General features: G+C 33.3%; 4 protein-coding genes and 1 long non-coding RNA gene across 5 annotated transcripts; 2 read left to right on the forward strand and 3 right to left on the reverse strand.

Moving 5' to 3' along the window:
- Positions 1-179: 179 nt before the first annotated feature.
- LOC148211001 (polypyrimidine tract-binding-like protein) lies at positions 180-4,073 on the reverse strand. Its single transcript, XM_088125388.1, has 3 exons — positions 3,509-4,073; positions 1,157-1,408; positions 180-682 (listed from the first exon to the last, which is right to left on the reverse strand). The coding sequence occupies exons 1-3, from the start codon at positions 3,866-3,868 to the stop codon at positions 401-403; spliced, it is 894 nt and encodes a 297-aa protein (XP_087981514.1). The 5' UTR covers positions 3,869-4,073; the 3' UTR covers positions 180-400.
- A 2,799-nt stretch (positions 4,074-6,872) lies between these two features.
- Positions 6,873-9,931, forward strand: LOC111024605 (pentatricopeptide repeat-containing protein At1g06140, mitochondrial). The gene is made up of 3 exons (XM_022302312.2): positions 6,873-7,111; positions 7,200-7,279; positions 7,641-9,931. Exon 3 carries the CDS (start codon positions 7,692-7,694, stop codon positions 9,891-9,893), a length of 2,202 nt encoding a protein of 733 aa, XP_022158004.1. The 5' UTR covers positions 6,873-7,111; positions 7,200-7,279; positions 7,641-7,691; the 3' UTR covers positions 9,894-9,931.
- Positions 9,932-10,545: 614 nt separating this feature from the next.
- SWEET3 (Nodulin MtN3 family protein) lies at positions 10,546-13,750 on the reverse strand. Its single transcript, XM_088124836.1, has 6 exons — positions 13,586-13,750; positions 13,408-13,444; positions 12,522-12,744; positions 11,691-11,852; positions 11,071-11,190; positions 10,546-10,970 (listed from the first exon to the last, which is right to left on the reverse strand). Exons 1-6 carry the CDS (start codon positions 13,626-13,628, stop codon positions 10,803-10,805), a joined length of 753 nt encoding a protein of 250 aa, XP_087980962.1. The 5' UTR covers positions 13,629-13,750; the 3' UTR covers positions 10,546-10,802.
- Positions 13,751-20,555: 6,805 nt separating this feature from the next.
- LOC148211002 (uncharacterized) lies at positions 20,556-22,124 on the reverse strand. Its single transcript, XR_015791682.1, has 2 exons — positions 21,989-22,124; positions 20,556-21,059 (listed from the first exon to the last, which is right to left on the reverse strand). It is a non-coding gene; the product is annotated as an uncharacterized LOC148211002 (long non-coding RNA).
- On the forward strand, positions 21,010-22,406 carry TRY (Homeodomain-like superfamily protein). The gene is made up of 3 exons (XM_022303685.2): positions 21,010-21,722; positions 21,851-21,938; positions 22,088-22,406. The coding sequence occupies exons 1-3, from the start codon at positions 21,668-21,670 to the stop codon at positions 22,191-22,193; spliced, it is 249 nt and encodes an 82-aa protein (XP_022159377.1). The 5' UTR covers positions 21,010-21,667; the 3' UTR covers positions 22,194-22,406.
- The last annotated feature ends 701 nt before the right edge of the window (positions 22,407-23,107 follow it).

Here is a 23,107-nt window from a genome sequence, read left to right on the forward strand (position 1 = left end):
GCTTACCGTTATAATATCTTAAATGTGTCATGTGTAGAAGATTTTGACCCGAAGTTTATACATCCAAAATGCTTACTAATCTTCTGACCCCCATTTCACACGTTCTTGGCTATGACCGTATCATATCTAAACTATATTTGACATTAGGGGACATAGATAGAGAGAGAGAGGGAGAGAAAGAGAGGCAAAACGGCATTGATTAAGACATCAAAACAAAATTTGAATGTCCAAACAGAAAACAACCAAACGAGATCAGATATATCAACAAGGTTCATACCACTATGGACCTGCTCATAAATTTTCGTGCAAATGCACACAACATTCTGTAACCATGCAGAGCTTGAAGTGCAGTTGCTGGTAGGGTCAGCCATGGAAGTGGAAGAGAGAATAGGATCCAAGCTCAGGAGGATTGACCTACAAGAACATCTTTATAAGGGGTTGGTCCCATGACTTGCCTGCCTTTTTCTTCATCGGCCTGCCGTTTTCTCCTCCTTTGCTCCTCTAGAATTAGCGGAACCTGGCCTTCTCTTTCTCCAAGAAGCCGCTCGTATGCCCCTCCTCGAAGCTTTTCGAGTCGCAGTCCGTCGAGCTGCTGCATCTTGAACACTTTAAGTACGTTTGCCCATCCGCCTAATATGAGCGATAAGCTCCCGAAAATGCCTAACCAAACCCAGTTTCTGCCCTGCATTCACATACTCATCATTACACGAAGCTTCTGTAGAATGCCATTAATTCTGGAGCAATATTATGGATCCATTTGGAAAGTAGAGTACACAAATTAAGTACTCATCAGAATGTGCAAAAACTGCGATAGCAAAATTAAAAGGTATAGCCATATTTCCTTATTTTGTTTTAGTAAGACACAAAGTGGAATTCCCGTATGACCTCTTGGTCGAGAATATATGCCTTAATTAGTTAAGCCATGTTTAGATTGACACCATGACATTATATCATTATTATTAGTTCTAAACTTCAAAAAAAAAAAAAAAAAAATCTAGATGCATTTAGATGAAAATGGATAATCTGCTAATTCCATGACAAGAGTAGCATAATAATATAAATGTAACCTAGCATTAATTCTATCAAGTATATGCAAGAGATAACATAACAAACATCATCTATTAGACACTAAAATGAAAATATTCATTTCACGTACCAGAAGCCTAAGTCCATGATGGGCTAACCCAGCCTGCTCGTAGCTATTCAGAACTGCAGCAACGAAGAACAGCAAGCTTCCTATTAAAAATGGAATATGGACACTCTGTTGCAAGATTTGAACATGCCCGTCGGCCCTCTCGTAGATTTGGCAGGAGTTGTGGATTGATCCAAGCATCCATAAGGCGGGACCGGCAATAAGCATATCGCAAGCACACTTTTCTAGTTTGTAATAAGCATATCCATTGTGTTCCTGCATCAGTGGATTGAATAACAGCACTTATAAAGGGAAGAAAGGAGGAGAATGCAGTATTCAACTTGGAGAGAGGAAAAAACACGAACCTGTAAGATATTAACATTAAGAATGGAAGGAAGTTATCAAATAGTCTCCCTAGAATGCAATCCTCTATCAGAATAACTAAATAGGTGATATTGTATTATATGTAGTTTACAATGATGTTGCTGAAAAGATTAAAAAAAATCTTGATTTAGATTGTACTTTAGTGGACTACCATACTTACTTTCAAATGTTCTCTTTCTTTTCTTATATCAGTGAATTTCCTGATCACAAACTTACACACCTGAACTAATTTCTTGTTACCCGCCTGACCGATCAACATTTAGTTGCCAAAAAAACTTGTAGGATCTTAATATCATAAATAGACAATACTACTACCACGTTTGGATCCATTTCTCCAACGTCCTATTACTTTTTACACATCATTAGTGTTTTTATTAATTATTTAAACCCAAATTTGAATTAATTTGAAACTTGATAGTTAATCTACATGTAGCATACTTGATCATGTAGAGACATCAAATTAGATAAATGAATGAAAAACAGAGAGTTTTTGTTTAAATAATTAAAAAGAATACATATAATGAAGATTCTTTAAATTGTGGAATTAAATAACAGAAAGAAAAACTTCAAATAAAGTTACCTTCATCAGTTTCATGAAACTATATCTAAAAGGTGTGTCAGTGTGTTTGTGTGTTTGTGTGTCTGTTTATATTGGCTACACAAGCACAAGCTCACTACCGGTTGAGATGTTAGATAAGGACGAAATGAAAACTTTTAATCGATCATGGACCAAATTGTAAAAAAGACCTAAACATTTGGAATAAAATATTTATTTAGCTTGAAAGAATCCCGTCAATCATATTGTAGTTTTCCCACTTGTTCTCTCGCATTGACAGATCCTCATTTGCAAGTATAATCAGATCAAGGATTTTCCTACCCCACCATAGCAACTGGTTTTCAGAAGTGGTTTCCTCAAGTACCCCTTTTCAAGTTTCAGTCTCTTTGAAATTTAGTACTCCAACTAAGATATTTTTAGTGCTGGTTAAAAGGATGATCGAGTCTGAACTAAAAATCCACACTAACGTAATGTCCCTCCTAAAAACTCAACATATATAAGTCTCATTTAGTATACTCTCTCGCTAACCTGACATAGCTCAACTAGTTAAACTAGTTAAGACACCTGAGGGATCCTGAGTTATGGGTTCGAATCCCCACTGCCACCTATTGTCCTTAAAAAAAATAGTATTCTCTCTCCATTGAGGCATGGTCCTACTACTAGAAAAGCTACGGAATGAAGAAAAGAGTGTTCAAATTAGCTGTTAGGCCCATTGCCTTATTCCCCTCCCCCCACTCCTTTTTGGTATCCTTGATTTCAAAAATTAAGGGGAAAAAAAGCTTGGTAGTTTTGAACATGATTTCACTCTTGAATCACACAAGTACAAGAAAATTCCACCTTCGATCATTCATACCGATAAAAAGCCAAGAGTTGGAGTTCAGTCACGTCCATAAACTTTTAAGATGATGTCTCTTAAGCCTTTATAGTCTAATATGTCCTGAACTTTCAAAGTTGTGTCTATTTAGTCTCTGTAATCTCTATAGTCTGAAATGTTCCTAATACCTCACTAAACTTTCATCATTGTGCAAAATAGATTTCTTCCATTATTAAGTCCATATTTTAACATTTATGCAGGCTAATTTTAATTTTAGGCAGTTTCAGGCATTTGGTGGTGTAAATGTGTTAAGCGCTTATTTTATAATATCTTTAAAATATAAGGACTAAATAAACAACAACCTCTGAAGTTCAAGTACCTAATAGAATATTTTTAAAGTACAGTGACTAAATAAACACCATCCTAAAAGTTAAAACTAAAGAACAAACTGAACAACAGCAAATTTCAATAAAACCAAACCAAATGCCCAAATGGTCACTCCAAAGTAGCGATTTGAGCGCGAAATAAAACCAAAATCTAAAATCGAGGGTTTAAGTGAGATCATGCCTGTAGGAATTGAATCATAATCAGAGGAAGGAAATAGGAAACGATGAATTGGAACCTGAATTAGAAGAAACAGAGCAGCCAACAAGAAGAGCAAGGCCCCAATCGCCTGAACAATGGGAACCGCAAATTCAACAAGCGCAAGCTGGGGATCGTACTGCACCAAGAGCGGCAACCGGTAATCGATTCCGGCGAGATGTGCGAAGAGATCGTGGAAATTAACGATGGCAATGAGGGCGGAGGCGAGCAAAATTAGGGCCAAACCGGATTTGGCCTCTCGCGAAAGCTGGGCAACGAATCCGCCGAGTAAAACGACGGTGGCGAACAAGTAGAGGCCGGCGTTTATGTACTCCGCTCGGCTCCGAGACCGCCGGGGACCGTATGCCCGGAAATCTCTGGCGGAAACTAGCTTCACCATCACCGTATGATATATAGATTCCTAATTTTAATAAAAATCGATCGAATGGGAGATTTTGCAAGATGAAATGAATTGCTTTGCTGATCTTGGTTTTGGCAGAAACTTGATTTGATTTTGGTGAACAGGTGAATTGGGGAATTTCTGAATGGAAGAGAGAAGGAGAGGTTACGTGGCTGCATGCATGGAGGTGTAATGGTTTCAAAGTTAGAGCAATCAACCATGTGGCATCTCCCCCTCCTAACTTTTCAACTACAAATAAAAACATAGCGAACCGCAGCATATCTCAATACTAATTTACCCCATTAGTTCTATCGGGATTGGAGTTTCGATCTGTATTGGAAAACTACAATTAAATTGTAAATAATATCTCTAATTTTTCTTAAGTTTGAATACACGTTTCAAAAGCGGATTTCCATTAATATTTTGAATCAAAACTCAGAGGTATTATAAATCATAATTTTGTCTTAAAAGATATATGGATTGCTTTTCCACTGTCTACTCGATCTTGTACTAATCTCCATTTAAAAATGATAGTCTTTCTTTTGCATTTTTTCTATTTTCAGACTTAATCAATAAAAGTTTTTACATTAATTAGTTATAAATTATACTATGACAACTTTTCATTCAAATATTAACTAATATTTGTTTAAAGGATATTTTTAAAACGTTTGTGAACGTGAATGCCTAGTGTTGATGTAGAAATTTGGTCTCCTAGTATCTCGCCAAATTCATACCAATTTTCTAGGATAAAAGAGATCGATGAGACTTGCAAAACAGAATAACATTAAGACCAGTGTGGCTCTAGCCACACGAGCTCCGATGCTTAACTTAGGGTTTGGCTTACTGTTGCGTCCACACAACTGTGATGACAATACGTGCAAGTATACACGAAATTGTCGATTGTAGTACGAAACGAGGTCGAATCCACGGAAACTTTGGATAGTATTTTAAACGATGTTTACAGATACCAAAAGTGTAAAAATAAAGGAATATAGATGTTGTGTCGTAACTAAACAATAAAATAAACAAAGCAGTAAACAAATCTCAGTAGTAGACACACTTCATAGAGTTGATAACAAGAAGAAGAAACAACACATAATACGAAAACGAGGAGTTAATGGATAGAGGAAAGTAGGGGAGATTCAACATGCATTCACAGACCTATTAACCAACCCTCTAGCTCACAAATATTCATTGATGCCCAACTCGACTTGGTTCCCTTTCGAGACACCTAACATGGATACCCACAACTCCCGTTGCTAAATTTCCAAGCAATAAAAACAAGTTCTAGGCATGATTAAGGGATCCCATTCATGAGCATTCACAAATACTATATAGAAAAGTACTAATCATTAATGAAACAAGTCTACAAACAGTAAGCCATTTCGGGTCAATACAGAAGCTAGCATACAGAACAAAGTAGTCAATAATGCTCAATAAGATATAAGAAATAAACACAGCTTCATTAAAAAATGAATATAGCAACTAAAGATTCAGTTCATGATAGTTACAACATATGAATCTCCCATGAAATGAGGTTTAGCTCATAAATGAAGTAGAAAATACAATGGGTAAAAGAAGAAGACAACTCATCTTAGGGAAATGACAGAAAACCGAAGAAGAAGATGATGACAGCTCGAAACTGCCGTGGAATATCCCTTATGTCATTAGCTTTCTGTCCCGAAAGTGGAGAGAATCCTCCTCCTTGTCGTTTCAGCTTAAAAAACGTGCTTCTCTTGGGATCTGTGTGTGGCGGCTAGGGCAACATGTCCCTTTTATATCGGGTCCTGTTTTTAGGGCATCCAGCTGAAGTTTGTACGGACACGGTAAATCATTTGTCTGGGCTGTTATTGCGCAGTGAATCCATGCTCCAGCTCGGCTTCGCTCTAGCTTTCGTCTGCCCTGACTTGAACATGCTTCATCCACTCTTCTCTAGGTTCAACACCCTTTTCATACTTTATCTTCCTTTTCCAAACCTGTGCAATTACACCAGAATTAAGAGACTTTTGCGCACTTTTTAGCCAAAACATTCAAGACCTGGGACTTTGGCTCGATATTCGATTTATAAGATTTTTTTAAGAGCTAAAACTGACACACTTTGACAAATCCTTGTATAAAACCACTCAAATAAACACTAGAATAACTCTCTTTTGGAAAGTTATCACATACTTCCCTATTTATAAAAGTTGAACCTTGATCCCTCTAGGGACTGTGGAATTCGAATCCTGATACATCTAGGAAACCTAGTTATCTGGGCCAGCGTATCTTATTATGGGCTTGTCGTTAGATTAACAGTTGGGACGCGATGGGTTCGGGCTGGCATGCATCGCGGTTGAGTCGAGTCTTCTAGAGTTCTCAATCGGGGAGTCGAGAATTGCTCGATGCCGACCATTAGTCAGTTAGGGCCGGCTTGGGTCGCCGAACACTAACCCCATTTTTGGTTTGTGTCTTCTTTGACTCAGTATTAAAATTTTTAAAAGTCTATATGAATATTTTTTTGAAGGTGGAGACAAATTTCGAGTGGTTTCTTTTTCGTGTAATTTAATTAAAAAAACTATATTTGATAACTATTTATTGTCTATCGATCTTCCTTTTAAGTGGAAAGAAAAATTATAAGAAAGAAAAATTATAATGGTGCGCAGTCCATGGTCTAATTTTAAATAAAAGAAGTAGAAATTTTATACGAAAATTAATTTTATAAATGATCAAATTTTTTATGTTATAAATTTTTTAATATTTATAATGTATTTATAAATTGTCATGGAATGCTTCCCAGGACACTCGAGCTCTTAATGCCAAGCTGTATTCTCATTATGGATAAAATAATATTTTTATTAACGTGAATCAAACTGTAATAAAAACAGTCGAACCGAACATAGTTGATTAATAATTGAAATATAGCTCAACTATTTTATCCTCTTGACTACTCTTGACAGCTCCATCAATTTTTTAAAATTTATTTTATTGATGAACTTATTCCAGGAGGGACATTTCTGAAATTCTCATTTACAAATTTGATTTTCGAAAAAGCCGTTCCATTCTCTAAAACCCTTTGCCCAAAACCCTCGCCATTTCCTCTGCGCACAGCAATGGCGGCAGAAACACAATGAACACTTGGTTGCATCCAAACTCAGTTTATCCAGCGCCCATACTCCTCGACTCGGCTGAATCACACGCGAATTTGGAAAACCGGCTGCCATTTCTCTGTCTTCGAAGCTTTTTCGAACATCCATCAACAAACGAGTAGGATAAAATTTGAAGCATGAATCTTTCCATTTTCTCATCCCCTTGACTGATATTCATCTATGCTCTGTAAATTTGCGAAACCCAGTTAATTCCGTCGCCCATAGTTCTCGTTTTCATGCACGCCATTGATACAGCGAAGCAGAGGCTTCACATTGAGGGGGAGAGGTCAGTTTTCTTATAATTAACACACACCATCTACTCATAGCAGAGACTTATTAGGATTGGTTGCGGTGGAATAACAATGCAGAAGCCTTAAGAGAAGGAAGAAAATAGAAACAATAGCTAGTTCCATTCTCATTTCTGGATTCATAGTTTAGAGTTAAGATTCACCTGCTTATTTAATTACTATATTGCTATTGTCTGTGATATATAGTCATATTGATGAGAACTTTTGGTCATCTGTTCATTTGATTAGTAAGTGAAGTTATCTCAATTTATCAATTAAGATAATTATTTGGTGACCTTGACTAGATATTTCATGTTTCTATCACTTAAATTATTGCTTCACATTTTGTTATTTAACCAGGCACATTTTCCGGCTCTATGATTATAAGTGCCGTTTCAACCTCCATCAGAAATGTTGAGGGTGTCTTCATCATTTGGAACATGGAAGCATAATCGTTGGAAAGCTAGTTTGACACTATTTCCGACTATATTTAAAAGTTTACATACTGAAAACTCCAGTATCATTTCTACCAATATTTGTATAAGTCGTCATGTAAGAAATGGTCGTCTTGATCTTGCTCAAACTCTGTTCAATGAAATGCCGGTAAGAAGTATTGTCTCATGGAATGTCATGATTTCTGGATACTCCAAATTAGGACAGTACGGTGAAGCTCTCAATCTGGCTTCAAAGATGCATTGCAACAATGTAAAATTTAATGAGAAGACTTTTTCTACTTTGTTGAGTAGTTGTGCCCATTCAAGGTGTACATTTGAGGGAAAACAACTTCATTGTTTGGTTTTGAAATCTGGGTTGCAGATTTTTGAGCTTGTGGGAAGTGCATTGTTGTATTTATATGCGAACATCTATGACATCACTGGAGCTAAGCAGGTTTTTGACGAGTTGCATAATAAGAATGGTTTGTTATGGAGCTTGATGCTTGTGGGGTATGTGAAATGCAATTTTATGGACGATGCTTTTGATCTGTTTACAAAAATTCCGAAACGAGATGTGGTGGCATGGACTACATTGATATCGGGGTATGCAAGAAGTGAGAACAACTGCAAGAGGGCATTGGAATTATTCTGCTACATGAGGATGAATGGTGAGGTGGAGCCTAATGAGTTCACTTTTGATTGTGTTGTGAGAGCTTGTGGGAGACTGAGAGATTTGAGTCAGGGGAAGGTTGTTCATGGGATTTTGACTAAATATGGACTCCATTTCGATCATTCAATTTGTGGTGCACTGATTTTGTTTTATTGTCAGTGTGAAGCTATTGACAATGCCAAGGCAGTTTATGATAGTATGGAAAGACCATGTTTAAATGCTTCAAATTCACTTCTTGAGGGACTGATATTAGCAGGAAGATTTAACGATGCTGAGGAGATTTTTAACAAACTAAGAGAAAAAAATCCAGTTTCATATAATTTGATGCTTAAAGGGTATGCAATCAGCAGCAGAATTGAAGAATCAAAGAGATTATTTGAAAGAATGACCCATAAAACTACAATTTCAACTAACACTATGATATCCGTGTACTCCAGGAATGGTGAAATTGAAAAAGCTTTGGAATTGTTTGAGTCAATGAAAGGTGAAGGAAATCCTGTGACCTGGAATTCAATGATATCAGGCTATATTCAAAATCATCAGCATGAAAAAGCTTTGAAACTTTATCAAACCATGTGTAGAACATCAGTCGAGCGTTCTAGATCGACATTCTCTGCTCTGCTTCAAGCATGCACATGCCTAGGATCTATTCAATTGGGTCGATCACTCCATGGCCATGCAATCAAGACAGCCTTTGACTCTAACGTTTATGTTGGAACATCACTCATAGATATGTACTCAAAATGTGGGAGCATCTATGATGCTAAAACCTCGTTCACCAGTATCTACTCCCCTAATGTAGCAGCTTTTACCGCCCTAATCAATGGATATGTGCAACACGGGCTTGGGATTGAAGCATTCTTAGTCTTCGAGGACATGTTAAAGTGCAAAGTTGTGCCAAATGCAGCTACTCTTTTGGGGATTCTTTCTGCATGTAGTCATGCTGGTATGGTAAATGAAGGAGTGACACTTTTCCAATCAATGGAAAAATGTTATGGTGTGATTCCAAATTTAGAGCACTATGCATGTGTGGTGGATCTTCTCGGTCGATCAGGACGTCTGTGTGAAGCTGAAGAATTTATCAGAAACATGCCAATTGAAGCTGACGGGGTGATTTGGGGAGCTCTGCTAAATGCTTGTTGGTTCTGGATGGACTTGGAATTGGGTGAGAGTGTGGCTAAGAAGATCCTTAGTTTGGATCCCAAAGCAATATCTGCCTATGTTATTCTGTCTAATATATATGCTATATTAGGCAAGTGGGTTGAGAAGATCAATGTGAGGAGGCGATTGAGGAGCTTAAAAGTGAAAAAGGATCGTGGATGTAGTTGGATCGATGTAAATAATAGAACTCATGTATTCTCTGTAGAAGATAGATCCCATCCTAACTGTAATGCAATTTATGCAACTTTGGAGCATCTGTTAGCAAATGTATACTCTATAGCTCAATTTGACTATGTTCCCAAGTCAATTTCGGAGGATTCGTTTTCGAATTCAATACAATCCCTTTGATTAGCTCCTTATATATATATATTTTCTTCATTCAATCACCTCGAGAACATGTTCGACCATTACGTTTTTCACATTGAGAACTGTCCTCCTAGTGAAAGTGAAGGTAAGGTCCTGTTTTCCTTCTTGGAGTGCTCCATGAATTATATTAACACAGTTTTGGAGGATGTATGATTTCTTTCCCACACGTATGATTCCAGACAGTTTTAGTATTCCAATTCAAAAAATTTCTGGTAGACAACATTAAAAGAATAACATTATCATTTTGATTGAATTCCAGAAAATTTTTGGTAAACGACCCTTACACTCCTTACTTTTGTCTTACAAACGTATGATTATGAAGGTCGTGAACTATTTAGAATTTTAGCATTAAATTCTTCAATAGTCTAACCATTTATTTATTTTTTAAGAAAAGCAATGAAGAGAATTTTCTCTCTCTCTTAGTACTTTAACTAATTTTTTAGACCTAAACTACAATTCACTTGAATTGGTAATTTTTTTGCTTTAAAGTTACCCTAAACCATAACATCGAGTAACAATAATTTCATTGCAACACACAATATTACATCGCGACTTCACTAGTAAGTGGAGAAAAACTCTAAGAACCAAATCTTTATTTAAACTATCGAAAAAAAATCATACGTACAAATGCGTATAATTAGAAGTTTGAAATACTTTTAATTTCTCGAGAAGACATTCAACTGATACTTTTCACCTCTACAAGAGGCACTCGTAGAAGAGAATAAAAGTTCTAAATATCAAAACTATATCTAAAATACACGAAAAAGAACCGTCAAGTATATATGTAGACCCGATGTACTTTTAGCTTCTAGGAAGATGATCTCTTCTTGAGATTAGAGAGATCAAATTGTTGCACTAAACTTTGGGAACTATTTTGGAATGTGGGTGTGATCAAGCATTATTATTATTCTTCTTATTTTCCAAGTCCCAATTGGGCAGAGGCTCTTTCACATCTTCTTCTTCCTTCTTCACAACTTGATGTTGTTGTTCTTTGTTCCTATAGATGCAATACAGCACAATTTGTAGCAACCCTACTGGGCTTCCCACTAGATTTGGAGACTGCAAAAAATTAAATTAAAAAAGTTTCACAAAGTTTGCTAATTCTCAGTTTAATTTGTATGGAAAACAAAAAAGAGAGATTATTTTTGGTAATACAAACCGCAAGGAAGAGATCATGGGTGAGGAGTCCATAAGCCAACCACAGGGAACTCGCGGAGAAGGAGAAGAATGAAAGATAGAACGGCATGTACTCAACACTCTTTGTCTTTATTACTTGTCTCTGAAGAAAGAGATCGGGAAAAGAAAAGAGAGATCACCATGGTGACACTATACAAATTAATAATTTTCGGCAACAAACAAAAACAAAATTGTCGCTAAGAATTGCAACGACAGCGACGTAGACTTTTTATTGATGGGTTTCGATTTGAACCTAAAAAACTAGGCAAAATAAATATTTTGAAGAAAATTAGTTGCTTGCAATGTGTTTGAAAAATAATTTTAAAAAAGCTGTATAAAATAAAATGTTATTTCTTAGTGACAAAAATATATAGTTGGTCTCTTGCACAGAAAATTTCAAGTGTGGATATATATTACTTTTATTGATTGGGCGTAGCTACATCTGCATCATTTAATAATGACATGAAGTCTGCTAACATTAAATAATTATTTTTAAATGAAAAGTTATGATGTAAATGAACCGTACGACATTTCATCATTGAGTTATGATCAGATTGACAGATAGATCGAAACGAGAGATTCACACAGAGATTCGAGGATTACCATGGCTACCAAGGGAGAAGCATACATAGCAACAGAAGCAACAAGGCCAATGCTTCCCACAAAGAGCTTACGAAGATGGTGAGTGTGGAGAACAAAAGTTGAGATCATTCCCACACAGCAGAAAACTGTAACAACTGCTCCAAATTTCAATGCCACCTTCTTCTGCAAACAATTTTCAATTCTTTACAATTACTATATGTTTTCTTTTTCCTTCTTCTTCTTCTTCTTTTTTTTTTTTTTTTTTTTGGCTACAAAATGCATAAGATTCATTGTTCCATTGTGGAACTTATAAAAAACATTTTATCTTTTACTTGATTATTTAGATAGCGATTTGACAAAATTGTGATATAGACTTAAGAAAAGAGCCTCGAACAATTCTGGGAAAATTTGAATCTTTCACTTTCCCTGACCTTTATTGCCACGTGATATAGCTTTAAACTTAAAAAGCTTGTTCTTTTTTCAACCTCCCAAAAAAACACTTTTCTAAAGTTCAAGAAAACAAAAAACAGAAGTTTAAAGACTACTTCATTCTAGGGTGTTTAAAATTAAAAATTTTTAATCCTCGTGCTCTAACCTTCATTAAAGATCTAACGAGCATTCAATTGAAAAAGAGGATCGACCAAGATTGGTGAGCCCAATAATTGAAGAGCCACCATCTTGAGGGGCACGTTAAGGATCGTAAATTGAAAAAAATCAAAGCCCGAGCTAATAAGATTTATAAGATATATACCTGAGGTACTAATTTCTTTATTAATTAGTTTTGAGATAAAACCCCACGAATATAATATTATACTAGAAATGGAGGGATATATATAAATTGGGAAAACTTGCCTTTCCTTGAGCTGAAGTAAACCAGAAGTAGATGAAAATGAAGGAGAACTCAAGAAGAATTCCAAAACCATTAATGGTGACAACAAGGAAGTTTTCCCAGCCATTGCTTACAACTGGTAGGCCATACCAAGTGTAAAGAAGACAATTCATTAGGGCAAGAATGTAAGGAACACATGAAAACTCCTCTGTGCTCTTCTTCTTTATCACCCTCCAAAAAGTCAATCTACCAATATATTCACAAAAATTTCAGACCAAAAAAACCGAAAACAAAACAAAGATCAGCTTGTCTACCTAAGAAGTTGTTTTAAAACGATCCGTTGTTTGTTTTCGTTTTCGAAACCATGATTCAACGACGACTTATAAAGTTAATGTTATTGCGTAGGTCAAAATCACTTTTATCTGTAGTTCATATATTTTCTCAAACGTTCACTTATCCTACCCAAAAAGAGAAGTTTTAAATTCTATTTTAATTCATCAATTTTCATTTAAATTCTATCGTAAAATTTCTAAAATTTCTATTTCAATCTCAAACAAATTTGTAAGGAAAAGCTATTTTAGTTGTTATACCGCCTTTAACTTTAACAAAAATTTTGAATATGGTTTTAAAGACCGAAACCTAACTCATTAGATGTGCGTGTGACTTCAAAATAGTTCTATTAAATGAATATAAAAGGTAAGGTCACTTCAATTGTTTTTATCAAACAATTTATGTAAAAGATGGGATAATAAGGTCTAAAATGATTTCTTTTATATAGTTTAAAGGGATTATAATAGAATAGACTTACAAAAGAGTTTGGAAAGTAAAATAAAATTAAACAATAACCCAATTATATTTCTCTATAAAATTTTGTTCCAAACAATAGAGTTGGGAAGATTTTATTATTACATAGGAACAGCATAAAGTATCAAAGAAGCAGCATTTCCTGCAGAGAAAGAAACCCAAAAACAAAAACAAAAACAAAAACAGAAATGCTTTAGGAAGAAGAAAGAAAAAAAGACCTTTATGATCTCTTCATTCATAACTTGAGCATAAAAATTGAAAAGAAAAAAGAAGTGGAAATTACCTATGACCCCAACAGCCATGCGAATGCTATGGAGAGATCCCATGATGTTTTTTTTTTTTTTTTTAAGATTTTAAGGTAATGTCTTGAGAAAGAAGACAGAAAAATGAAGGAAATAGAGAGAGCTAAATTTCCAACTCAAACCCTTTTAAGATTTTGTTTTGCAATCACAGTTTAAATAGAGAGTTGAGGGAATAAAAAGAATAATTAAACATGAGAAAGAGAGAGAGAATAAAAAAAATTGAAGGAAGAATAATGGAGAATAGCTAGTGCTAGTGTTGTCAACATCTTTACAAACTTTAATCTGTGGATGAAAATTAATGGGTTGCTCTTCCAAATTTATAGTTGTTAAATTACATATAATAATATATAATATATAATGAATTTGTATGGTTTATTTTTTTGGTTCTTTTGTTTAGTGGGTATTTCTTTGGCTAATTGGCATTTCCGACCCAAATGAGTTCTTATTTGGACTTTTGACTCTTTTTTTTTTTAAAAATTTGGGTTTACTTTTGCCATTTGTGAAAATACTAATTTGTCCACCTACGACCTCAAGGATATTCTTTGGGGACACGATAATAGATGATTCTCATGACTCTCCACTAGAGTTTTAATTATTTTTCAAAATTTGAACACCCATGTTTTTCTTATTTTTGGCAATTCCAAAAAATAATCCACGTTTTTCATCATTTTCTCTTTTCATGTTTTCAAAATTATCCCTACATTATCCAAGCTTCGATCCAACAGTGACCCACATTTTTACAAGGTATGCGTTCTATGTTTTTAATCTTTAAATTGTTGAATTTCTTTGAATCATTGCTATTTTTTGAAAACGAGGATATCTTAGTTCGTATTTTAACAAATACAGATAGTGAACCGGGGTAAAAAAACATGTTGGGTCAAAAAAATAAAATAACCTTTGAAGAAAGAGGTAAAAGAATCCAAAGCCAAAAACTTTTAGGGTAAAACATGTCAATTTCTCCATTTTTTTTTTTTTTTTTTTTTTTGGTAAAACTAATCGATTAGGAGGCAAGTGTTGTTTATTATTATTATTATTTTTTTTTTTTGAAATGAAGTATTGTTTATTATTTAATATGATTGATAGTTTTATACCATTTAATATATAAGAAAAAAATTCAAGAAAATATATTTTTTAATTAAACGTTGAATAATTTTTTTCATAACGCATTTGAATTTTGTCTAGGTTTATGTTATTCTTAATAATAATGTATAAATTGTCCTAATACTACTTGTGATGTAGGTGTGTTTTGTTATGTTGGAAAGTAGGGGTTTGTTTGGGAAAATGGTCTTATATGTTCTTTTAGGGAAAAAAAATCAAGCGAAAATATGAAGGATATATATATATACTTTCCTAATTCTTCTTTTTATGAGTTCTTACACGATTTATTTTTTTGTTAATACGAGCATAATTTGAGGTTGGTAATTAGAAACGGAAATATCCTTCTAGTATATAACATAGGGACAAGAAAAGCTTTTATGGATAGAGTTCAAAAGCAAAACCGTATGCTAAGTCTAAATTTAAAGTAGACAATATAACAGAATTATGAAAATATGAGAGGTTTATTGTTCCAATAATTTTACCCTTTAATTTTATTAATTTTATCATGGAATGAACTTTTTTTCAGTAACAACAAATGTGGAGTACAGAGATTTGAATCTCCGACTCAAAAGAAGGGAGTAGATGTCATATTTTATGGTTGAGTTATTGCTCATATTAACTTATTATCAAAGGAATTGTTCATATATGTAAATATCATTAAAATATCTCTAACTATAGCCAATCTGATTATAGCTCAATTCTTACCCTCTGTTTAGGGTCAAGAAAGTTGAAGAAATGATTTAAATTATGTTATTTGAAATCCGAGAAATGATTTTAAATTTTTTATTTTGTTTGGAACGAAATAAATTAGATTTCTTTGTTTGGATGTTTACGGTAAATGAAAAGAAAATAAAAATCTTACTGAATTGAGTTTTTAGTCTAAACTTATTAATTAGAAATTAAAATATGACGAGGTTAAATAAGTAATTTACTTTGAAAGTCTATGAAATCCTGCAAAATGCGACCATTTTGATCCGGAAATCTTTTTAAGTAAAAATAGGATTTGAAATCATTCAAAATCACATGGTACCAAACAATAGAATTCATTTGAAATCCGTCATAATTTTGAATTCCTTCAAAATCCATAGACTAATTTAATCTGATGTGAATATAAATGAAAAAAAAAAAAAAAAGTCTAAGAAGTCATTAACTTAGAGAGAACTTTTAAGCTCGAGTGTCAAGAAAAAGTAAGAAGATTGAGTGTATTCCAAGTTTAACAAAGGATTCACACAAACACATTACTTTTAAAAGTTCTTCAAATTGATGTTTCATATTTAATTAAGCTTCCAAAGTAAATGAATAATTCACAAGAATAGCATATTTGCAAGTTGTTTAAGTACGTGAATTTGTTTAATTTAGTCTCTATACTTTAAAAAAGTGATCAATTTAGTTCAGGTTTACATAATTCTCAACACAAATTTTATACATAACAAAAACTCATCGATGTAAACTTTTTCAAGAAATTTATTGAGTGTATTTACCATATCGAAGTTAAGTTATGATCGAAAAAAATAGCAATAAAGGGACCCAATAAGAGCAAAAAACTAAAATAGACAAAAACTGAAGGTATACTAAAATAGACAATAACGCTGAAAATGAAGAGACATAAATATGAGTGACGGAAGGAGGAAGGAGAAGTTCCTATATTGTGAGAATTTTGTTGTGAGAAACAAGTGATGGGAAGAATTTCTTTTGTGGAATCCAAAAAATTCTTGCTTTTAGGACTAAATTGTTGTGCTTTTGGGAGAAGATAGAGAATTAAATGGAAATCTAATTCCAATTCTTATGCTAAGATGTTCAACAACTCATGGTGTGTTGAAGCAAAATGGCTCAAAATGTCACCCTTTGGAATATAATTAATCAAAAGAAATCCAAAATATCATCCTTGCAAAATGATGCATACTTCAAAAACCAAATGCTAAACTTAAATAAATTACTTTCTTAACTTGGTAGAAAAGTTTTCAATTTTATAAAGATGCATCAACTTCTTCTATCTTCCCCACATGATTAACTCTGATCGTGAAATCTCGTTTCAATGTACTTCAATCAACGTCAAATATTTTACTAGAATACAATTTGCTAATTTGTTGTCCACATTAATTGTGATTGCTTCGTCTTGCACAACTTGAATTGCCTTTATAAACATATTTTTTAAACAAATTTCGCAACCAAACATGTGATGTTGTCGCAACATATCTGATCACAATTGCTTCTTCTTCCACAACTCTAATTGCCTTATAAGTAAACTTCTTAACGACATGTTTACATAACAATCACATGATGTTATAGCAACAACATAGTTTAACCTTTAGGGATTGGGTTTCAAAGAAGATGATCCAATTTCTTAATATCTAATGCGTATTTAGGTGGACGTCCACATCTTTGGGATCATGTTAACTATAAACTGTCAATCTGAGCTTAATTTGATTAGTTAAAACATATATATCATCGTCTGTCCCTCCTTGCTGTTAGTAACTAAATGATCTTTATAACAATTCATTAACTAAACATCTCTATTAAACATAAGTAGCTACCAACTCTTGAGTGACATGCATGCTAAATTTTCTAACTAGTATTTTGTTGAAACTCATACCAAAGTAAGTGAGATTCCCTTTTCATGTTAAAATTCCAAATAAGAAGATTTAAAACCTCAGGATCTGTTTGGTAACGTTCTTGTTTCCAATTTTCTTAAGAAATCTAAACGTTTTACAACTAACTTTCTTTCTTGTTTCTCCTTTTTTTTTTTTTTTTGGAACATTCTCACAATTTTATAGAAATTTTAACAACCAAAACAAGTTTCTCCTTTCTTGCTCCCATTTTTAATTTGTTCCAAAACATAAATAAAAAGATTGTTTTATCATACTTGAATTCTTGAAGGTTAGAATTATGCAATACATTTCTCTACATAAAAAATAAAGAAACAAAAACAAAATACAGGAACGTCACCAAACAGACCCTTAAAAGTCAACACAAAGCATATGCATCATCTAAACCTAAAAAAACTTAATTAAACAATATTAAAATTTTGTTAATAATGTACTAAATCAATTATTCTATTATAAATGCTAACATGAACATAGCAAAGAGGTAATTGACATGTACTTCTTCTCCAAATTGTTGAACTAAAAAAAAAAAAATTCTATCGTAATAAATTAATTTATTAAAGTATATACTTAATTTTAAAAAAGGTATAGAATTGAAGCATGAATGAAAATGATTAATTTTGTTAAACAAATTTATTTTATGATAATTATTAAGATTGATGACTAAATAAAATCAACGATATAAATTCAGGATATATTATTTACAGTAAACTAAAATTAAAACATATGACTTTTAATAATTGAACTTAATAAAAATAAATTAACTAATGTAAATTAATTATTAGAAGTTGATTTTATTACTTTATACATTAATATCATTTTTCTACGTATATATTGGATTTCAGTTAAATAACATTCATTATTAATTATTCAATTCATCATTGTACTAATTGTCAATATAACTAAAATTTAGAATTTAGAATGTTCATATTAAATAATTAATAACTTAAAATAATTTAATCTGTATTATTTATTTTTAAATTAAATTTAATAGTTATTGATCAATGTCTACGGTAACATAAAATTTATATATCCAAAGTAATCACACGAAATAAATAAATAAATATAATCCAATTATCTCAAATTCCCAGACATCTTAATCTAGATCTCTTTTTGAAACCTCCAACCAAAACGGTCTATTATTGGATGAGTTACAGGATGAGTATTTGAATTCTTACCAAGTACCATTACAAATATGAGCTTCAATGATATCTAAAGAATGTCACAAATTGATGCTTTTTGTCAAATTTTAAACACCCACGAAGGAAAGAGAGAACATTTTAGTTGGTTCATTGGTTTATGAAAAAAAAAAAAAAAAAAAAGCTTATTAGACTAATTATGTGATTAAGTGTAATTGTGCTTAATATCCATCAAATTTACAAACGTTAGTCCCTGTGCATAGAGCTACATTCACATCATGCACGTAGGTTTGCTTGGTTTTTTACTCCAATTGATAATGTATTTGACTCTAAAGAGCTGTATGTATAATGTTTGGTATGTTGAGTCAGGTCTTTTTATATTTTGATAGCGTGTAGTTTTAAAGTGGAATTTATCCTTTGTTTTTTCCTTTCCATCACTCGAATCTCTTCCGTTTCATCGATTTTGTCCGGATCCTCCTTTTCTTTCGAAAAAAGGGAAGGAGAAGTATCTTCTTCGGTGGATCCCTCTTGTTCCTGTTTAGTCCCCTTCGTTTCGGAAGTGGTTTCTATTTCTACATCTGTTTCTTCCTCGCTTTCCCCCCTTTCCTCCGTTTCCTCCGTTTCTTTTAGTTCAAGGGCCCGTTTGAAAACCATTTTGTTTTTGTTTTTAGTTTTTGGTTTTTCAAAAAACAAAATTGTTTGATAACCGATTCATGTTTTTGTTTTTCAAAATCTGATTTTTTTTCTTTTAATATTTAATTTTTTTCTCTCTCATATTTATCTCTAAAAAATTATTTCTCATTTTAAAATTTTTTTATTTCTAAATTTCTCTTTACCAACCTTATTTTTCTCTCTCTAAAATTTCATCTTTTATAATTTTTCTCTCTTCGTAATCTATTTTTCTTCTGAAAAATTATATTTTATTTTCTCGTTCAATTTTCTTTCACGGGAACTTTTATTTGTCTTTGTATTTATTTATTTTCTCTAAACATTATAACTTGAATCTTGTTTTTATTTCTAAATTTATTTCCACTATATTTTTTCTCTTTCTTTATAATTTTTTTTTCTTTAACATCTCTTTTCCTCTCAACTATACTTTTTTGTCTGTTTGTCTTTAACTTTTCTTTCCCTATTTTTTTTTTCAAAATCGTTTTATTTATCTCTCTAAAATTTATCTTCCAAAAGTTTATTTACACCTCTCCAAACTTGTATTTTCATGTCTCTATGTGAGGAGATAGACAAAAATTTCTGCAGGATCATGTCCCAAAAATAGGAAATGCATGTCCTTGACCCTGTCCCCGGGACATCCCTGTCCCGATTTCATTTTTTAAATAATTAATATGTATTTATTACACTTTTTTATACCTAAATTCTAAAAATAATTAAAAACAATTATAAACCCGATAATTTTTCTTGAGAATATCTCTCGAACCCAAGAACGAGGTGGAGACGAAGACTAAAAATTTTCACGAGCACGAGAATGTAGAGAGCATCCTCACTCGCACTCATATCATTGTCATCTCTACTCTGTATAAAATTCTCTCTCTAATATATATTATAAATTTTATAACTTTTTAAAAACAAAAACAAAAAATGGTTATCAAACGCATATGGTTTTTGCTTTTTAAGAATAGAAAGCCAAAAACCAAAAACTAAAAACAAGAACAACAAAAAACCAAAAACTAACAAACGGCCTTACGATATTTGTTATCATTTGAAGTAATGAAACTCACATTGACAAACCAAATCACCCAACAATTTTCAGATTATCCTTTAAAGTAAATATGTTATTTCAATAGGCTAAGGCTTATTATTTAGACTAAATTACAAAAAATAATAATATAATCCTTTCGTTTCAAAAGTTTCAATACTATCTTTAATACTTTAAATGGAAAGGCAATTGTGGTAGAATCTGAAACGGTGCAAGAATTATCAATGAGTTCTCACACATTAACTATCACGTCGTTCTAGATTTTGACATGAACATTCCCATCTAGATTTTGACATGAACATTCCTATTCGAAATATTAACAGATATTTATTCAAAAGGTATTTTTAAGGTATTTTTGAAACTTTTGAAAGAATAAATATATATTTTTTAACAAATGGTAAAAGTTGAAGTATTTTTTACTTTGGATCTGCAAATCAGTGGAAGACATAATTGAGCCTTGTCCAATTGTTGTCTTGCAAAATGATAAGAATGCATCAAAACCCACCAAAAACTTGGAGAAATGGAGAGGTAATCGGCAAGATAATGCATGTAGAGCATGGACATGAATAATTGAGGCTATGGGTCTGCTGCAACTGACTCTTCCTAGACAACACAGAAAGGAGAGAGAGAAGCAGAGTGAATTTTGAAATGGTAAAAAGGCCTACAAGAGTTGTCTTTCTTTTTGTCTTGAAGCTTGTGTGGTACCACTGATTTTGACATTATTCTGCCTGCCTTCACCTTTTCCCACTGTATGGTAATGCCTCCATAAGTCCATATATTGCTTGGATTTCTTCAAGGTGACACTATTTACTGTGGATCAATCCTCCCTCTCTCTTCTCTATTCTCTCTTCTCTCTCTAGGTGTGAAGTAGAGTGAAGGAGGGAAAGATCTACACATGTTTTTTCTGAAGAGACAAAATAATTTTGTATTCATTGGCATGTCCTAGCTGGGAGGGGGGGCTGGTGCAATTGGAATACTGAGCAAAAATTCAGGATAAGATGTGTCATCTGTGTGCAGTTTTGTGAAGAAGGTTAGCTGAACTCAACAACAGAGGGGGCTGGGCTGTAGACCAGTTCCTCAACTACCAGTTGAATAAAGCCTAAAACAAAACAATCAGAGTGGAGAAAGAAGAAAGAAGGTGAGATTTCAGAGAGTTTTAGGCAGCAACCCACTCCAAGTTTAGTTGTTGGTGCCTATCACAGCTGTATTAAACCTAAAAGAATGAAACTACTAGATGACCTTCCTACAACAGCTCTCTCTCTCTCTCTCTTTCTCTCTCTAAGATTGCAATATTTTAGTCGTCTTTTATCCTTGTGTAAGTTGTCAACTACAAGTCTACCAACCCAACAAGTCAACCAACAAACTTACTTCCTAAAGTTTGGTGGGCAGAAGAAAATATAGGCATTCACAGAAACTTAAATTTCCCTGTGCAAGCTTCTAACCTCTTCCTCTCTATCATAGTTTTTCCTAAAATTCTTTCATACCCAGTTTTATATCTTCCTTTGGGAAAACATGGACAATCATCGTCAACAGAAACAACCTAAAATCACTCCACTGGATTCTGAAGGTTTCTTTTATCAACTTAATTTTCTATTTTCCATGCCCAATTCCTCACTTTTTTTATGATACTGTTTCTAATCCCCTTTTCTTTTCTTTTTTTTTTTCCTTCTGAAATTTGCGGCTTATATCTAGCAGAAGTCAGCAGCACTAGGTGGCAGCTTATAACTATGACAGCACAAGAGGAAGATCTTATCCATAGAATGCATAAGCTGATTGGAGACAGGTAGGCTGAGTTCAAGTTCAAGGCAATAAAGATTTAAAGAATTGTCTCACCTTTCTCTACAAGAATGGAGATAAAATCTGCTCTCTTCCGCTATCTCCTTCGTTGCTTTCCAATTACTTCTGGCATCTGAGTTTATAGCTTCATTTCAGGTGGGACCTGATAGCGGGTAGAATTCCTGGGCGTAAACCAGAAGAAATAGAGAGGTATTGGATAATGACTCACCTTGAAGGATTTGCAGAGAGAAGAAGAGAATGAAAGTGACGGAGACAGATACAGGCAGCGAGTAAAAAGTCAATTAGTAGTCTTCAATGACTTCTGATGGGTTCTTTCGTTCCCTTTATGTGGTCTCCCTGCTGATAAGCACCTCCTAATAGAGCTTTAGTATTGCAAGTTCCCTTTTCAAGAACACATGGTATGGAACTGAGCTGCTATTTATCATTCAAATAACACAGTAAAGTTTATGATTCCCATCGAAAGTAAAAGTAATAACTCACGCAAAGACTGTCCCTTTTTCTTGTGTGCTTCTGTACGATTGTAATTTAAGCACATCCAAATATAATGCACGAGGGTCACTGTTCTATTTCTAACACAAATCGACAAGTAGAAAAGTAATAAAGATTACCTAAATATGTAGACAATATAATTCCTATGCCACTGTTTTAAAAGAATTATATGAACAGTTGATTTCATGGGCTCAGATGAAGGAGATCCGCTTCGTTCTAAACATCTTAATTTAATTGGCATTTAGAAGATTGTTTGGAAATGGTGATTTGGTCAACCAGCTCCCTTTAAGACTCTAAGTTGCTGTTGGATCTAATCTCAAAGCAAAAAGAATACACATAAATCTCCAATCATTAGCTTTTAAGATGCAAAAAAGATGGCAGACAGCAGCAGTGCCCAAAAGTTCAGTCCGATAAAAGCATCTCTCCAGAACAACAGAAATGCCCAACTCTGAAACAACTCTGCTTTATGAGTAAGGAGGATATTTTATATGAATCTATGGAATATCTCAGTACAAACACTTTAATAAAGGCAATAGAAGTGAAATTTTACCATGATCTTAACTTTTGCCCAACTGAGATCAACAGAGGAAACAAAAAAGAGAGAGAAAATAATATTACTTTTGGGAATGAATGAAAATATGTCACAAAAATTTTCAGCTCCATATG

Source organism: Momordica charantia, assembly GCF_013281855.1.
Source record: "Momordica charantia cultivar OHB3-1 chromosome 6 unlocalized genomic scaffold, Mcharantia_2.0 BLBB01000006.1, whole genome shotgun sequence".
NCBI lineage: Eukaryota > Viridiplantae > Streptophyta > Magnoliopsida > Cucurbitales > Cucurbitaceae > Momordica > Momordica charantia.

What these genes read in the sequence shown, in the direction of transcription:
- LOC148211001 (XM_088125388.1), bottom strand. Translation starts at nt 3,868, where the DNA reads ATGGTGAAGCTAGTTTCCGCCAGAGATTTCCGGGCATACGGTCCCCGG. An exon ending in CTCTGTTTCTTCTAATTCAG is followed by an intron (nt 1,409 to 3,508) that starts GTTCCAATTCAT and finishes CCACTGATGCAG; the next exon opens with GAACACAATGGATATGCTTA. An exon ending in ATCATGGACTTAGGCTTCTG is followed by an intron (nt 683 to 1,156) that starts GTACGTGAAATG and finishes ATGTGAATGCAG; the next exon opens with GGCAGAAACTGGGTTTGGTT.
- LOC111024605 (XM_022302312.2), top strand. Translation starts at nt 7,692, where the DNA reads ATGTTGAGGGTGTCTTCATCATTTGGAACATGGAAGCATAATCGTTGG.
- SWEET3 (XM_088124836.1), bottom strand. Translation starts at nt 13,628, where the DNA reads ATGGGATCTCTCCATAGCATTCGCATGGCTGTTGGGGTCATAG. An exon ending in ATACTTTATGCTGTTCCTAT is followed by an intron (nt 12,745 to 13,407) that starts GTAATAATAAAA and finishes ATATATTGGTAG; the next exon opens with ATTGACTTTTTGGAGGGTGA. An exon ending in TTACTTCAGCTCAAGGAAAG is followed by an intron (nt 11,853 to 12,521) that starts GCAAGTTTTCCC and finishes AATTGTTTGCAG; the next exon opens with AAGAAGGTGGCATTGAAATT.
- TRY (XM_022303685.2), top strand. Translation starts at nt 21,668, where the DNA reads ATGGACAATCATCGTCAACAGAAACAACCTAAAATCACTCCACTGGAT. An exon ending in CACTCCACTGGATTCTGAAG is followed by an intron (nt 21,723 to 21,850) that starts GTTTCTTTTATC and finishes TATATCTAGCAG; the next exon opens with AAGTCAGCAGCACTAGGTGG. An exon ending in CATAAGCTGATTGGAGACAG is followed by an intron (nt 21,939 to 22,087) that starts GTAGGCTGAGTT and finishes GCTTCATTTCAG; the next exon opens with GTGGGACCTGATAGCGGGTA.